Below are 15,454 nucleotides of genomic sequence, written 5' to 3' on the forward strand. Positions count from 1 at the left end.
TATAATCACCCTCCTGCCACCAGACTAGGTAAGGCTTAGGTTTATACAAGTTCTTAGAATTCACAGTTACAGAAAGGAGTTGCCAAAGCATGGAAGAGGCAATCCTTGAAACAGACACATTTAAGAGTGTAGATTGGTCAAGTACCTGGAGAATCAAGAGAGAACTATAGCTGATTCCTGCTTTTAAAATGGAAAAGCACTATTCAAAAATTAATGTATTTACTCTCAACACCATGTGAGGTAGTACTTTACAAATGGAAAAACTGAGTACAGGAATGTAGACAGAGTAAGGGAACACAATATAGTGCAAAATCAGGAACAAAATGCAAGCCGTTTCATCAAATTCCAGTTTGATGAGTGAAATCGTATTTACCTTTAGAAAGCCCTTGAAGATACTGAATAAAACCAAAACCAAGCTTAGAAAACATGCAGTACTTTGTACCAAAATATGTTAAGTAGCACAACTTGCTAATTAGTATATAAAACAGCTAAAGCTAGGTATATTAGTACAAATGAAGAAGTGAAATCTAAATAACGTATTAGCACCCTACAGTAAGTTTATTACATTATGTTTTATCCTGAGGCATGTGGTTCAGAGTAGCTAAACAAAAGTGGTTTCATACCTTTTTTCCTCATCTTATTCACAATACCACCACCATTACTCTGCCCTCACCCCAAATCATTCCTTTCTACAGCCTCTTCTCAATATTTTGCATTTGCTCAACAAAATTTTAAAGTTGTTTATTCCTACTGTATAAAGAACTCCCAGGTCACTCCCACAGAGTTCCATGATGACAAAGTTATGTCCCAATCAATCACATTATTTTCATAAATCCATACTAAAATAGGTCAAAACCAGTAGTGCCAGTTCAGATCCAGTTTACTTGTGGTTTTTCTTTGGGGATTTAAGAAAACATGTAATAATATCAGAAATGACAAATTCCAGTCAGTCAATATTGCCGTCCTAATTACAAAGTGTAATACTTCAGAATCCTGAAATCACAACCATAGAAACAAAGAAATATAGTTTTTTTGTTGGTAACAGTTGTCTAAACAAAACAAATTGTGCAGAAAAGGTATTAGTCTTCCAAGAAGAGTTTGCTTACTTTTAATTCTTGAACTTGAACAATCACTGCAGTCTTTTGTTACTTAGAAAAACTGTATGAATTAATGAAAATAAGCAATATTTTATTTCAATACCAGATTTATGGTTTGTGTGTTACACCAGGGCTGGTTTGACTGATATTAAACAGATATGTCTGAAACACAAAGTAACATAAATTAGACATGCCATGAGACATGTACAAGTAATTTCTACTAAAATGTGGATAATGAAACCCACCCTATGCCAATTCTTTTACACTTTTAATGGTGATAGTGACTAGTATTTTAGTAAGAGGGTAAAATTCAATAAAAGGTATGAGGACAGCCATACAATTCAAAGATACTGTTTGCACAGTTTCCAATTCGACTGTGAAAATACACCCCCTCCAAAACAGAAACAGGCACTTCATCTTTAAAAATGAAGCACTCTTTTGTTCTTCAGTCATCATCAACAGTTGGCTTGATTGTCACTCCTCTTCTGATCTGACCCCAACCAATTAAACTGCAAAAAAAAAAAAAAAAAAAAAAAGGTTTATATTACTTTTACTAGTAGTCAGAAATATCCTGAATAAGTCAACATCCTTCTGTCCTTCTTATGCCTTCAGTTCTTACATTTTGAATTTTCAACACTTGTCTCCCACCCAAAACATTCTAAAAGAACTAAACCTGCTTAGTGGGAACACAGAATAGAAAAGGGTGAAGGACAGAGGACATTTGTGACCAGCTAAGGGTGCACTCCTGAAGAGAAGCTGAAAATTTGAAAATATTGTAACTTATGTTGTACTCTTGGATGGTAAATCTGTTCACAGCTTGATCTCTTTTACCTGTGTCTGAAGTGTTGCATTCCTTTCAAGGAGAAATGAAAATTCAGTAAGATTACAAACAGCTGTAACTCTCAGTGGTAGCCTGTGACAGTAACTCAGCTCTCAAGTGAGTGCTGCTATTTATATTCAGGAAAATGAAGGCCTTTTTATAGGCCACTATTGCCTCAGAAAAATATACTTGTGAAAAGAAATTCAGAATACATCCATTTCCACAGTTCATATTATTAGTAAAACTGTGTTCAAACCCCTTCCAATTTCTGGTGAGAAACCCCACGTGCATCTCAATTTACCTTGCTAAGCAGTAGAGCCTGTCTTGGGACACCAAAAAAGAAACTGAAGTTTATCAGAGCAGCATTTCTCACTTTTTAGTACCACACCCATGGGTCATAACTTGACCATCTTTGAATTCACTGATCCTTGGAATCACTCGTGTATCCCATTTGCTGTTGAACCTCTCCCTATGCCTCTGTATATTTCCTTTTTATTTTATACCTCTTTTTAGTCTTGCTTTATGAACTTTCTTCTCTATTTTCAGTACTCCATTGTCTCAGGCTGCAAGATCCTTTTCACAGTATCAACTGTATATTATCTTTACTGCAATTAGATTTTATTATGCTGTTTTCCCAGTTTGCCTTCTTTCCCTTTTCTCAACTTTTAGTTTCCTTATATTGTCTTTATCTTTTTAATACAGCATAGGAATAAACTTTTCAATAACTATCTTTGCAGCAGGCTGCCACTATTTGCCCACCTCATAATCCAGAGACAGGTAGGCTTTTGGGCAAAATTTGGTCAAGTTTTTTAACTGGGAAGGAATCTCCAGAAGAAACAAAAGACACATTATTATTTGCACAGGCTATCAGTCTACAGCTTAAGAAAAAAAAGAGCATAATTTCTAATTTAGTTTCTCCTCTTCCTTCTGCTTTACCTGACTTAATTTGGGTCCTGCCTTTTTTTTTCCTCCTGTTCAAGACATGTTGCTTTTGCCTTGGGTTTTTTTTTTCAGAAAATAATCTCTTTCCTAATTTGTCATCTTGCTCTGAGACAGCAAGCACTAAATTCCTGTCTACATTTTCTTGTCATCTGAAAAAGAAACATGCATCCATGGATATTTAGAGCTTGGTTCCTTTCCATACAGTACAGACTTGTAAAAATGGCTGTGCTCTCTCATACTACAAGGGCTGTGCAGAGCCAACAAATCTAAAAACTCTTATGTTCTTATCAATCCAGACTTATGAAACCTGTGACAGGTACAGTATGTGTAATCACCTAAAAAGAGTCTGGCACTGTGATAAAATGAATCACCAACCAATTCTGTTCATCATTTTCAGCCTCCAGATGCTTCTGCAGTCAGACATTTTATATTTGTAATCTGAATGGGTCAATCCAGTTGATACTTTATTCTTTCCTCTGTGCTTGTAGTACGTAAAACATTCAAACATCCCTCCTCTGTTCCTCTACTGTTACTTCCAGGTTGCACTAGAAATCACATGCACCTCCACAGACAGCAAACCACTGAGGTGTGCATAAAGATGGCTGTTTGGCTTAACATTGTGAGAATTTCCCAACCGCTGCCAAGATTCCTTACTAAGCTCAATTTACAGCCTGGCAGTTTGGGCAACAAACATGGACCTCAGGTGTTTCCTTGTCCGTTAACTAATAGGTACCCTCCCAATCATGGTTTTTGTTAAAAAAGGGATAGCAATGAAATGAAACATTCCACAACCATGGTGCCAATGTGTAGGAGAATCCAGAAGAATTCTTAAAACAGACATACACTTACCTATTCTAGTACAAAGTCAGATCCATGTACTTTTTTGTTAACAGTGTAGCAACCAGGTACCCCACCAACTTCACACCAACTTACCGCCAATGTTTCTCAACTCTTCGACTCAGAGCAATTTTTTCTCCCACTTCTGTGCATACAGGGTTAGTTAGCACAATCTTCCCCAAATCAGCCTTTACAGCACTGACTCTCCCTCCAGTAGATAAGGATCCTATGTTTACCATCAGAACTTCATTCTTTGATAATTTTTGCACCTGAAGACAGACATACAAAACTCTGAAACACAAGCTTTAGTACTAAAAAACAAAACAGCACAGACAGTACCAAGTTATCTTCTGTTATCTTCTTGCCACAAAAAAAAATATATAGCTGAGAAATACTATAAATATACACACACAAATTACGGGCAGCAGTGTCAGTAGATGCAAGTTTTATATGCAAAAGGACAAATATATAAAGATGTTGTAGATGTAGTTCTTAGGTTCTTGGTACGATGTACTTTCTTGGGATTGAGCTACATTTTCTATATACTGATGATTTCATATAACATTAAAAACACAAACAGTCAGAGATAATGTTACAAACTGTGATGTTCTACAGATTATTTACTAGGATGGTGTATTCTCATTTCCCTTATGCCTACATAAAAAAAATTTTAATAATCAATTTCACAGGATAAGAGAGCACTGAAGCACTTTGCTCACTGTTGCATGAAGCAGTTTATAATTTTAAATGCTAACAGGGGAAATTATGATCTTTTAGTTGATTTGTGTAAAACAGATTATGTTACACAAGTTTGTGCTGTGCCTCAAGTATTTCAAAAATATTTAAACTTTAAAATATTCTTCAGTGAAAAAACCTACAAAAAGCATGTCAGCAGGAAGTAGATCAGTACCCCTGTAAAACTAATTATTGCACAAATGAATAGAATGATAGCAAAAGAAAACAACTACCAGCATGTTTAGAAAAATACATAACATGACACATAAATACTTTATGCTACTTTAAACGACTGATATTAATTTCTACTCCTCTGAAAACCATTCTTAAACAGTATTAAACAAGCAGATAAGTTTTGTGACAAGCTTATATCAACACTGAGACAAAACGTCTACATATGATCAAAGAAATATATTCATTAATGAAAATTAGCACAGGAAGCAAAATCAGGACAAACAAAAGAAGGGGCACAGACCTTTGCAGCTTTCTTGTCTCCTTCAGTGCGCACACCTAAGAGCCGTCTCAGCAAGAAGTAGGAAATTTCTAGCTCTGTAAATATTTCTGGCAGTGCCCCAACTGCACCAAGAACTTGGCCCACCATGCGGTCAGCCCGGCACAAAGTGGGATCAATCTTAGTGCCAACACCTACAACACAACAAGGGACGTCAGAAGGAGCAACTGAAAGGTAGCTGTCATTTTTATGTGCTAAAATATTTGAAGATGATCTAAAAAATAGTGAATGTACTGGGAATTCCCAGAGAGCACTTTCAAACTGTCAGCAAGACTGTGAGCTCTGTCTAAACAGATGAAGAAATATTCTGCTGTTAAGGCTGGTACAATTTACAATGCAAGCTGATATGCATTGGCCAGTGACATTCAGGAAAACAATTTAATTCTTAAATATCCATTTTTCACACCAATTATATAAAAATGCTCATGGTATTTTTGTTAATTACACTGAAATTCATTGTTGAATGAAACCAAGTGTTTTCAATAAGCATGAAGAAATGAATCTTTTCATAAGAGAATATTCTTACCTATAAGGCCTCCTGGAGCAGCATATTGCAGATCATTGTGTTCAGCAAAGAGGGAGACAATTTTGGAAAAGATTGGCTTGCACATGAGTTTGCCTTCACTGTCCTTGGACACAATACCAGGCCTCACCTCAATTTCCTGGCCCACCTAATGACAAAAGTGAAAAAGTGTTTAACTGGTTATTTCACAGGAACACAAAGCTGACTAGGCACAGAAAAGACTTATGTATCCCAAGATCTACTTTTTATATGGGTCCTTGGTTCTGGGCTACTGCAGAACTTGTAGGATTTCTGTTGCACCATTTGAGGCAAATGGAACAATATTTACAGTAAATGTAACATCTGATTTTCTTTTCAATACAATTTGTAAAACTTCTTTAGCAAAGGATCTTTGTCAGCAATAATTCTACAATTAAATTTCAGTTTAATTTTTAAACACTGTATTTAACTTAGAAATATTTCAGCTTTGAGAAAAATTGAGTTAATTCAATCAGTGTAACGGACTGACATCAATACACTGCAAACCAGAGAAAGTACAAGCTGTACAAATGTTCAGAGTTTGCTCTCCAGCCTAACAAAGCAATCCTTTTAAAGCTTCTGTCTATTGCTAGCAAGCAAGCAAAATAAAAAATCAAAATATACAGAACACTTAAATGGGAAAGTGGGACCTCTGAGAACCCATACACATTTCCAAGGTGCTTTTAAAGTTCTTTTGCTCTCCTCTTCCCCACAATAATTCAGCAAGTGGAAGTGGTAGGACAGGAAAAAAAATAGCTCCTTCCATTTTTGTGAGGGATTAAATCTGTTACCATTATTAACAAAATTAAATTTGTTATCATTATTAAGGCTACAATAATATATTTAAAAAATTAAAACTAGTGCTTCTTGTTCTGGTATTTTAAAACTGTAAAGTGAAAATGAAGTACAGACAGAAAGGATAAGTGCCATGTGACTGTACTCAAGTTAAAAAAAAATCAATTATAAAAATACATTTTGCAGAAATGTGGAAAATCTCGACTCATTGTCATTACAAATTTCAGTCAAGAAAGAGAAAAAGGGTTACCTTTAAAACACCCTTTAGAATACTGCCACCAGCAACACCTCCCTTAAGGTCATCAACTTCACAGCCAGGCTTGTTGACATCAAAAGATCTAATTACTGAAGAGATCACAACCAGGTTTATATTTACTATCAGATTTTTTCAAAATTTCTTTCTTTAGGAACTTTGACTGCATCTCTGTTCTTATGAAAGGATACACAAATTTAAAAATATTACAAAACCAGAACAATCAGTATTTTATTCCCAATTTTTAGGCAGACAGTTAATTTTATTCACAAAACCATTTAAACTGCTCCTATATATAAATACTTCATAAGACTTTTTCTGCATAGCAGAAAGTAACTTAAAGATCTGAAAAAGAAAGCAATGATCAACCATTTTACAAAACTCCTTCAATATTCAAAATGTTAATTGTGAATACCAGAACTTTGTTTTAATGTACTCATAGCTGAACACTGCAACCTTGATGTTACATGGTGAATTTTTATGCATTTATGCAATGTAGCATGCCCTTGGATTATTGGGAAAAAAAAAAAAAGTCAAGCAAATGAATTCCTTATAGGAACTGCATTTCATATTATGCTGGAAAATAACTGAAACTTTGACAATTATAACCAGGAAAGAGGAGACTAATACAAAAGATTTAACTAAGCAGCCAAAAATATTTCCATGGAAATAATTTAATTATCAAATGCAACAGTTTGCCAATATTTTGTCAAATCAAAACTAAATTCATGACAACCAAAGGGACATTTTTAAGATACAGACAAATTTCTCACTTCTACTGCATTTTAGTGCTTTCATATGCACAGAATATACATAAAACCAAGAGCAATTAACAGTGAACAAACAATGCAGCTCTCAGAAGGCATGCAAGTTTTAAAATAAGAGTATCCTATATACTCCTTTTAAACCCACTTCTGTTTAGGGCACTCAGCATGTGCTATTCTAAGTGTAGACACGTTCAGAAAATGTTTGGCCACAAACACCCAGGCCTGAGCATTTACATACCAATGAGCCTTGGTTCAGATGTGAAGTCTCGCAAAGGGACCGGGATTTTCTTCACTATGTACTCACAAACCACCTCTATGTTGTATTTCAGCTGTGCTGAGATTGGAATTATTGGAGCTCCTTCTGCAACTGTACCTAAAACAAAATCAAGTTCAACATTAAGCCTTAATATGGCAAAGCTTTCTGTCCTTGTTAAAATACTAATGAATTTCGTGGCATGTTATGTGTGTATTTCCCAAAGCAGTATCAGAGCATCTATCCCTCCCATCAACATTTTAGCTCACAAAGCCACACCTACTTTTTGAGGCATTCTGAAAATGTGCAAGATAACCTTCCACTCTAAGGGAGAATTCGGGTCCTACACTGTGATCAGAAATATTTTAAAGATTTCCTAAAAGAGTTCAATATCTCAGTATTGGATACAGCAGTGTTAATTTTACAGTCAGGTTTCATGATGACAAACTAAATTTCCTGTTAATTTAATGATTTATGTTTTTCAAATTTTCCAATACAAATATAAATTTTAGAAAAATCCTTATTTTACAGAAGAATGCATTTAGTAATCCAGGTTTGTTAGACATCATTAGTTTTAATTACATCTATGTTCCTTGTGATAACTCCAGTTTTCAAACTCCAAATTTACAAATCAAGCCACTCTGACAGTTATGAACAGCTTCTGCAAGGCAACAATTATGAATTACAAAAGAAAAAAAAAAAGAAAGAATAAAGGAAAATAAAGACGCATTGGTAACTTCTGTTGGTGACAATCTAGCTCTGCAGCTTGTCACATATCCCACCTACTGCAGATAAACAGGGAAAACAGTGGAAGCTCCTGGGAAAGATAAAACTCAAATCACTGTAAAGGTGAGCAGACCTTTACAGAGTGAGATAACACTGCCCAATCTGGATTTACACAGACAGATGAAAGAGCACTCTTCTATCATTAGATTAAAAAATTAATATAATTAAACCTACAAGGTGCCCCTAGCTTCCTTCTCTCCTGCACTGCAGTAAAATCACAGTGAAATCTCTACCAAAGAGGCACTCCAGGAAGAAATCACAAATCCACTGAAAGCTACTATGTAGGAGCAACTGATGTTAGTTTTACATCGAGAGCTCTGACCCAGAGCCATAACACTTGCATGCGAGCAGGCTGAAACAGGCAAGAAGCACAACTGCCAGAGTCTAATTTTCACATTAACAGACCACGTACACCTGCATTGCCTAAGATAAGCTTTTCTATCAACATACAGAAAACCACTATGTCCATGTCTCAACACTGAATTTCCACCACTTACTGGATTTCTGCTCTTGAAAACTTACCTTGTACAAATGCAAGAATCTGTTCATACTGTTCTTTAGCCTGGCTCTCTTTCACCAAATCAATCTTATTCTGTAGAATCAAAATGTGCTTCAGTTTCATGATTTCTATGGCAGCTAGATGTTCTGAGGTCTGAGGTTGAGGGCATGACTCATTACCAGCTGAAAGAAGAGAAGTGACTGGAATATAGAAATTATAAAGACAGACAAAACTCCTACTGTTAGGATATCTACTTCCACCTACTATCACTATGTTAAAAAAAAAAAAAGACAGTTGTCTCTCAGTAATCTACATGTGAAGCAACCAAGTCAATAAGCACCTCTTCTCCTCTGTAGCTGCTGGCTGTAGCCTCCACACAATGCAGGACAGATAAGAGGCTGCCACAGAGGTTCCCCCATTCCACCTGCTCCCACTAGGAACACTCACCTAAAATAACCAAAGATACCAACACCTAACTCAGTTTACATCCTTTAGCTCTTCAGGTATCTCAGTGTTGACTGTAGTGTAATATACTAATTACCTTTCAAGAAATATCTTAATATTTTCTTATCAGTAAAGTCATAAAAATACCAAGATCCCCAAACTCTGTTACAATGCTATCAAGTATGTGAACAGGGCTACTATCAGCATGGTTTAGATTTCAGCTAAGAACCCAGCCCTGGCTGATGTATGACTATGGTGGCTAATCTTGCCTGAAGTTTGCTTTATCACACTTTCTAGAGATAAACAGGCAGAAGAAATGATAGCTCATCATCTATCTCAGACTTTAAATTACAATATCTGAAGCTGTTTTTTTCTTTTGTTGACATATCCTGTCAAGGTAAAATAATTGCTGTGTATCCCTACAGAACACTAGAATGTTCTACAAAAAAAAAAATCTGTTTTACTCACTTTCTATTGCTTGCAAATCCGAACAAAAGTAGTCTGGATTACATTAAATCTCCTGTACTTAAATTTTGCCTATATTTATCTGGGTTACTGTGTGTACTGTTGTTTGTGAACTCTACTGTATAGCAAACACTACATGCATATTTAAATGAAACTGAACCTTCAGAGAAACTCAAAATGCAGCTAATATGTTCCCATAAAGTGATAAAAATTTTACAGTGCTACACTACTAGAGAGTTTTATATTACCTATCTTCTATCAATGGGGCCAGCTACCAGACCAGTGAGTATGGATAGCTCTGTTTAAAACAAGCCAGCTTGTTAGAGTACATTACCATTGTAGCAGCACTTTATTTTCTTTAACACATCTCAAAAGCATTCACGTGTTTAAATTGCTCGCCACATCCCAGGAGATTTTAAAGCCCAGAGTTCTGCTTTTGGGTAGCAATCGTTACCTATCAACAGCAAAGCTGCATCCATTACTGCTGCACCGTTCAACATGGTAGCCATCAAAATATCGTGGCCAGGGCAATCCACAAAAGAGACATGCCTGTTGCAGGAAAAGGTGAAAGAGAAATCCAAAAGCCCATTATCAACAATTCCTCTGACTGATTTATGTCAGTGATTTGCCAGATACGGAAGTCAAAAGTATCCTTAAAATAGTATTTTTAAAAAAGTTCTAAAAGAACACAAACGCTACTGAACAGCTACCAAATACTTTTTCTGAGTTTTTAGATTTAATACCACATGTCCACATTAAGTACCACATTAAGTAATTCACCAATTACTCTAGATCAGACCAGAGTTAAATGCACCAGGATAAAAGCCCGAAATCAATCCAATCCACCACCACTGACCCAAACTCCAATACACCACATGGGATTTCTCTTATCTCTTTTAAAAGGCACCTCCCAATTCTTCAGTTTTAGGAAATGATGCATCTTTAAATGTATGGTTATAACTACACTTCAAAGATTTGTCTACAGACATGATGTTACATTTCCAAACTTATGACCAAGATACTTGATTCACAATATTCTTTCCTGAACCTATCTAGTGAAGAATCCTTATTCTTAGTGGCAGGCCACCAAAAAGCAAGGGACTAATTTGGTGCTTTGCTGATGATGTTAAAAATCTGCTACAAGCAAAAAACTGGTAGGATAAAAAATGTAAAGTTTTTAACTATTTGTTTCACAATGGCTGCCTGCCTGCCTGACACACTCCAAGAGAAGTTAATCTTAGTACAAGTGCCCTGCTGGGAATCTGAGAAAAGGAAAGACACATGATTACAGCCCACATGTATTTTACCATAAACACAAACTAAGAATCTTGTACAACAGTCTTCATGACTACTCTCATTTGAGCAATTATTGTGCAGACTCACATAACCACTGCATAAAGACTGTGCTACACTTTATCAGAAATTGAGTAAATAAAGAACACTTGGCCTCCAGTGAGAGGCCTGATATCACATTAAGCATTAGGCTTTCATATATTAATACTAAAAACTTTGGAAACTCTGCCCTTAGGAAGAAATAGCTTAACAAAGGTCACCCTTGCAAAAGAGATTTTAAAGATGTGTTTGTGAGGTCCACATTAGTTCTCAATCTGGCTGGTTTAAAATGTACTTATATTAATAGCAGAAATATTTAACTTCAAAGTCCTGCAAGTAGCTGAGGCCAGCAGACACAGTTGTGCTCTACCATGAAGTGCTCATCACCACCAATGAATTCATTTAGACAATGCCTTAGCCCAGGGGTGCCAGATCTAAGAATGTGCAGTCTACCAGAACCCGTTCAGCTCACAGCTCAATCCTGTTTTCATACAAAGGGAAGTAAATACAATTTATTCCAGTAATTTAAAGCAGTTACCTGACTAGTTTAAAGTTTCCTTTGGTGCCAGGAATATCTGTAGGGAACTCATCCGGGGTGCTACTTCCACAGGATCGGTAGCACTCTGGTCGAGAGCAGCTTGGGTCATCCAGCTTGTAAATCTGTGATTTTTTTTAAAGTTGAAAAAAGGTTTAATTCCTCAAGGGTTAGTTACCTGTACTCTTACATCCCCCCTGAAATATATTAGCAACATAGCTACTACATTTACAGTGATGACTCACCTTTGCATTAGCATAACCCAGCTTGATTGTGATATTTCTTTCCAGTTCATTTTTAAATCTGACAGTATGAACTCCAGATATAGCTTTGACTACTGTTGACTTTCCATGGGCTACATGACCAATTGTACCTATGTTTTAAAAGGAAATGTTTGTCAACAAACCACAGTTTAATTTTGTGCAAAGCCCCCCTACAATCAGTACACAATTACCCCAAATTCTCCACAGGTAGTAAGTCCATATGGTATACATATGGAATTTGTAATCGTTTTTATTTAAACAAACAAGACCTGAAATTATGCTCCCAATGGACAGATCTTTGCATTTTAATGAAACTCATTTCAAGCCTTTATTTCAAGGTAAAAAAATTTTGCTTTAGCAACTATTCCCCACACCATTCAACTGTGTTCCTGAAGTAAAATTGGTGCGTTTTAAGTCAAAAGGGCTTGACAAGTCCCTAAAACTACTATGTAACTGTTTCTGTACAAATTTCTTGAAAGTGTTACCACATAGGCACCATCTGCTACTGCACCAGCATCAAAAAGAGCCACCTTAACGCGCCCCTCTTTTTTATAAGTGTTTTTTTTTACCTATATTAATTGTTGCTTGTCTGCTGATGACTTCTGGTGAAAGAGGCGTCAACTTGGTAACATCCTGTGTAAGGGAGATTTTAGAATTTATTCATCTTGTATATAAATGTTTAGAAAGTTAAAAATTTAGAAACTTGAAAATTAACTGATAGTTCTATTCAGCAAAATCCAGTTATAGTATGTGCATTCCAGTCTTTTAAGTGTGTGAAAAATGAACCGAGTCCTGCTACAACTGAAGTCCTGCTACAGCTCAGGCTACAATTCAAAATCCTGACTGTAAACTAGTCTTGGCTGCAAAGTGTTAAAGATGGGAGTAAACAAAACAAGAAACCTCAAAAGAAACTTTTAACAAAAGACCCCAAGCTCCTACATATCCCTGAACCTAAATTACACATAACAGGCAAATTCATTTTCAACAGTCTACATGATGAACTGCACTAATATTTTATAGACAAAGCTTTGTCAAGAAACAGTTGTTTAATTGGTGTAAGGTTCCATTAAGCCAGACCATAATTACAACTAACACTTAGGAGTCAGTGGCTCCAAAGGTTTCATTAGCACCACGGCTTTTTATTCTTTTTAATGGTTATTTTTTTTCTCAAATACTGTTATTGCTGCTTTAGGTACCAGACAAAAATTCTGCTGTCCTAAATAGTCTGTTGTGTGAACTTATTGGTAGTCACTGGCAAAACAAAAACCTCACAAACACACTCTGTATAAATAAAGAATAGTTTTTTTTAAAGCTGTTTGTCCAAATAATGGACAAGTACTGAAATGTTCTTCTGTAAAGCTAATATCCATCCTGCGTTGAATTCACATGGATGAGCCACTCTGTTCAAGCAGAGTCACAATGCCAGGAGAGTCCTCGGTGCAGGACAAAATTTAAGACACAAATAATACAAACATTAAATGACATATTGTTTACACTGTTACATGAAGGCTCTGTGCAAAATGATCAAACACATCTGTGTAAAAATGTAAGCTCAGTCATTCGGCTCTCAAGTATGACATGAATAAAATGTTCATCTTCAATACAAAGCAAGTTTTGAACACCTAAGACACACAATTAAATTTATATTTCTCATATATGGAACTTAAAATTACTTCCCAGCGATGGGAATGTGACCTGCAGATGGCACCATGTGGCTGGGCGACCAGAACTTCAGCGTGATGCAATTCCTGCCACCAGGAGAATTCTTCCTGGTGCACGAAATCACGCACACATGGAGTTTTTTCCTCAAGGCTGGTATAAGGCTATTGCTCAGCAAGAAGCTTCACTCAGCACTCAAGGGCTGGCAGAATAGGCCTTAAAGGTAATTCCTGCTGACCCTCCAGCTAGTCTCTATCCGTGCCTTTTCCAACTAGGAAATGCCATGGTCAACAATGACAGGAAGTAAAGAAACTATCTGAAATAACTAACATGCTCGCTGTAGGGAATTCCTGTGCTCAAGCCCGAAGAACATCGAATATTATTGCTGTAAAGACAAATAAGCCGCTCCAGTTTAAACACCGGGGACACAGCAACAGGATTTTTGACTATGTACATTACAATACACTTGAATTACAAATATACATTACATATAGACTAGCATATAAGTGTAATAGGTGAGGCAGCTCAGGCGAGATATTTAACAGGCAAAGCTGCCACAGCAGGAGACCACTGCAACTGGCTGCAGTGCTAGCTGCAGTGGTAGGTAGAACTGGTATTTCTCGGTAGTTTTTAATAGTCAAGAAAATTGTCTTGGCAAACCAACCAAGACAGGGCTAGTAGCGAACTCCTCAAGCTTGCTGTAAAGAAACGGCTCAAATTTATGGTTGTTTCAGAAAGGGGAAAGTCTTTAATACCACAGAACAGGGCAACCCTTACACGAGGAAAACTGCACCCACCAGCGAGCCATAAAAGCTTCAGCGGCGCCGGCGGGACACGGAGCCGCGGAGCCTCGCACTCCAGGGGAGGAGAAGCGCCTCGCCCGGGCGCCCCACACCCACCAGGACCGGCAGGACCTGCTCCCCGCGCCGCCGCTCTGCCCTCGGCCCGCGTCCCCCTGGCCTCGGCCCGCGTCCCCCTGGCGCCCAGCGCGCAGAACTCGGCTCCCCGAGGCGCCACCGCCTCCCGCGCCCCCTCGGAACGCATCGGCAGCGGTGGGGCCCAGCAGAAGGCTCGAAGCCCCCGGGGCCGCACCCCTCGCCCACCCGCCCACTTCCTCCGCTCCCGGGGCGCCCCCGGCGAGCTCCGGGAGCCCGATCTCGCTCCTGGGCGCCCCGCGGGCGGCGCTCACCAAGGTGCCGAGATCCTGCCGGCTGAGGTGCGGCTGCCCCAGAGTCACTCCCGCCTCGTCCCCCGCCATCTTGGCCCGAGTAGGAAGTGAGGAGGCCCGCGCGGCCGCCTGACCGCCGGCTCCTCTCGGCACCGCCGCTGCTGGCCCGCAGCCTCCGGCCCACAGCGCGGCACCGGCCGGCCCCGGAGCGGACACCGAGCTCAAGGAAAAGCCGCGATCAGCGCGGGGGGGCTGCCATCGGCCCCGCGGCGGGGCGGCCACGAGTCAGGCGCGCCAGCGGGCAGCCCTGTAAAGGACCGCCGGTCGCCCTCACGCCGGATGATGCAACTGGGGCCTGCGGCGGGGCCGCGCAGCGTGCGCGTGCACGTGCAGGGCGCGGGAGCGCGGCCGGCGGGGAACGAGCGCGGGAGCGCGGGCGCGGCGCGCCTGCGGCAGCGCGCAGCTCGGCCGCGCCGCAGCCCGCCAGGACGGACGGACGGCCCGAAAGCCCCGCCACGGAGCGCCGGGAGCCCAGCGCAGGCCGCGCTGGGCCGTGGCTGCGGGAAGGGGAGCGGGCTCGGGGAAAGACGCAGCAGGGCAGGAGGCTCGCGGCGGGCTCGGGTTCGTTGCTGTGCGGATTCGTTTGGGGTGCGGTGCAGAAAGGCACCTGGGGGGGACTGCGCACGATGTCCGTGTGTGTTCTGAAATGAGCACATGCACCGCGGTGTCTGCCGGACACCGTACGTGTTATA

The 15,454-nt window shown here is 39.3% G+C and overlaps 1 protein-coding gene across 2 annotated transcripts; it reads right to left on the bottom strand.

The window, feature by feature from the left end:
• Positions 1-862: 862 nt before the first annotated feature.
• On the bottom strand, positions 863-14,971 carry EIF2S3 (eukaryotic translation initiation factor 2 subunit gamma). Of its 2 annotated transcripts, XR_010995846.1 has the most exons (13): positions 14,724-14,971; positions 12,445-12,508; positions 11,858-11,985; positions 11,616-11,737; positions 10,200-10,294; positions 8,860-9,018; positions 7,537-7,671; positions 6,529-6,623; positions 5,469-5,613; positions 4,907-5,076; positions 3,793-3,965; positions 2,854-3,008; positions 863-1,606 (listed from the first exon to the last, which is right to left on the bottom strand). XR_010995846.1 is itself a non-coding variant. In XM_068179857.1 (12 exons), exons 1-12 carry the CDS (start codon positions 14,790-14,792, stop codon positions 1,543-1,545), a joined length of 1,419 nt encoding a protein of 472 aa, XP_068035958.1. In that variant the 5' UTR covers positions 14,793-14,967; the 3' UTR covers positions 863-1,542. The 2 variants fall into 2 exon arrangements, 1 of the variants encoding a protein (XP_068035958.1); XM_068179857.1 differs by lacking the exon at positions 2,854-3,008 and having other exon boundaries at positions 14,724-14,967.
• Positions 14,972-15,454: the final 483 nt, after the last annotated feature.

Source organism: Anomalospiza imberbis, chromosome 2, assembly GCF_031753505.1.
Source record: "Anomalospiza imberbis isolate Cuckoo-Finch-1a 21T00152 chromosome 2, ASM3175350v1, whole genome shotgun sequence".
Taxonomy (NCBI): Eukaryota; Metazoa; Chordata; class Aves; order Passeriformes; family Viduidae; genus Anomalospiza; species Anomalospiza imberbis.